This window comes from Haliotis cracherodii, unplaced genomic scaffold (assembly GCF_022045235.1).
Source record: "Haliotis cracherodii isolate W230 unplaced genomic scaffold, xgHalCrac1.p SCAF_15, whole genome shotgun sequence".
Taxonomy (NCBI): domain Eukaryota; kingdom Metazoa; phylum Mollusca; class Gastropoda; order Lepetellida; family Haliotidae; genus Haliotis; species Haliotis cracherodii.
Window position 1 is genome coordinate 9,526,578 of NW_027266270.1, and position 2,489 is coordinate 9,529,066.

The 2,489-nt window shown below is 41.6% G+C and overlaps 1 protein-coding gene across 1 annotated transcript; it reads left to right on the forward strand.

Annotated features, from left to right (window-relative positions):
• Positions 1 to 208: 208 nt before the first annotated feature.
• LOC139462117 (serine-enriched protein-like) lies at positions 209 to 1,510 on the forward strand. Its single transcript, XM_071243624.1, has 4 exons — positions 209 to 300; positions 679 to 878; positions 1,013 to 1,170; positions 1,490 to 1,510. Exons 1-4 carry the CDS (start codon positions 212 to 214, stop codon positions 1,508 to 1,510), a joined length of 468 nt encoding a protein of 155 aa, XP_071099725.1. The 5' UTR covers positions 209 to 211.
• Positions 1,511 to 2,489: the final 979 nt, after the last annotated feature.

Below are 2,489 nucleotides of genomic sequence, written 5' to 3' on the forward strand. Positions count from 1 at the left end.
GTTTTATTCAGGAACAGGAAAGCATGTGCATGACAGCTTATATTCAATAAATATTTATTTTTCAGCTGAAAGTTCCTCTTCTGGGTACGATTCCAGCGAGGACGACACCCCCTCTCGCTCAGCAATGAAGCCGTCCCGCTCCACCCAAGGGGAGGTCATGATATTTAGAAGCACCGGGGGTCTGCACGATAGCCTTGCTCTCATTCTTGATATGCCAGAGATGTGTGACGTCACATTCCTGGTCGGGAGGAGGCAGGTTCCTGTCTATGGTGTCAAAGCTATTCTGGCTACGAGAAGCAGGTAAGGTTCGATTACAAACCACCCATTGGGGAAGGGATGGGTCTGCCATTGTCCAGTAACAGTCCCTCCATGCTAGTTCTCACTTGTGAGACTAGTAGCCATTGCTGATTTAGCTAATAACACTTGAACAACTCATTTTCCACACACACAAGAACGCCACCCGTAGAGGAAAGTATCACTACAATATCCCAAGTAGGTTGCCTGTACTCCATATTGGATAAATGACAGTCCCACGTGTGACATGTATCCCGTCTATCACATGAAAACGTTACTAAATTAAGGTATAGAAGTAACATTGTTCTACCAAGGAAGTGCCGCTTCATTCATTCATCAACTATGATGCATTTCTCAGCAGGCAATTTTTTATTCGTGTTGCAGATGCTTGTACCAACTAATTCTTCACCACCAAAGGAAGGCGGAGACGGAATCATCCAACAAAAAGTCAAAGAAGGCAAAACGTTCACCCCTCCCCCAGAAGCTGGTGATCAACGTGCAGGACTACTCAGCTGAGGATTTCAGAGCGTTCATCACATTCGTACACTCGGGAAAGGTCAAGGTTGACGCCAGCAACGTAATTGGTAAGTCACTGGCCATTATAAAACGAATATACTACAAGCACTATTGACTCTTCATATTCCATCTCCTTGTTAAAAATCAGGGCCATTGTAATGATGTGTTTATTTTCAAATTAAGTTATTTTTCGTTTCTTCAGGTCTCCTCTGTGCTTCTGTCGAATATGGATTCTCCGACCTTCATGCCGCATGCGCAAAGTTCATCCAGAGATCCCAGGAGCAAGGTCAAAGCAAATACGTTCTTGATTCAGCGTGGACCTACCAACACAAGAAGGCGGCTCAGAAACTTATTTGCAAGGTAAGCATCCTGATCTATCTATACACTGCACTGATGTTTCTTTGATGTTTCACAATACCCGTAGGCTTCACCAAAAATGGTAAACGCATAAGAACTGTATCTCTACAGGCTTCCTCCCACATTAATATTACGCGCCGTGATCTAAAATCCACCAAATGATGATAACGCTCACGTTAAAGCGTTACATTATTAACCTGCAGTCAGTGTGCACTCGATTTTCATTCTAAGCTTCCTCGGGAGTTTTAATTCTCGCAATGTCATCAGCTTATATATCGAATAATCTGTGAGACCGTATTATCATTTCTCATTACTCTTTCAGCTCTCCAGTGTCTCCAGATGAATATGCCCAACTACCCCTGGCTAATTGACGTCTCCTCACAATCAACAAGGGGCTTCGTTCTTCCAGGGAAGACAGACGTTGTACGAGAGCAAGGATGGATATACCCTTTCAGAAAAGGGATCAATATAGTGCTGAACATAAAGAATATGTGATACCTCGATCGAAAGACGGGGACAGTGTGCTGCTAGTCATTTGTAACCTCGAATATATACACATGTATGACATAAGCTTGATGACTGCTTCAACCAGGGCTTCAGCCATTAACGAAGCAATGTCAGAAGTGTATTACATGTCTACATTACTGGAGTTACTGATTAAGACCTATTTTATAGATGTGTATTTTATTCCAACTATGTGAGAGAATGTTATATCAGATTATTTTTACATATATGTTATTAAAGTGCTATTCATATATATACGTCTTTGTTGTTGTATTTTCGCCCTCCCATTACGCTTCCTTATGAATTAGATGCTTATACCGGCACAATCCATCGCGTGGATCCATGTGTCCTCTCTCTCTGTGTTGTTTCAAATACCTGTGATAAAGGTATAAAGTTGCTATCGTTTCATATTGTGGATAATATTCTAGTAAGCACGCCGATAGTCCATTAGCGAACATGACAAAGGTCGCAACAACGTGTCGCCGAAAATATCCATGTGACATCAGCAGGGGTACAAGAGAATTTAGCTGTATCAGTGCAGTCCAGAACCGAGCATATAGGGTTTTCTAAGCAAAACACTGTCACTAACCAAACACAGATTTGAAATATTTCGGTTTTGGCGCGGACTTTTTGCTGTTGAGCAATCAATAATCAGAGAGCTATTTGCAGGTGGTCCGTTAATTACCGCAATTCATGGAATAACTAGTAAATATTTGCATTACAAAGTAGACACAATTTATAGATAACAACTTCATTAATAACTGCCATCCGTCATGCCTTTACAGTAATTAGAGAAGCTGTTATCCTTAAAGTGTGTC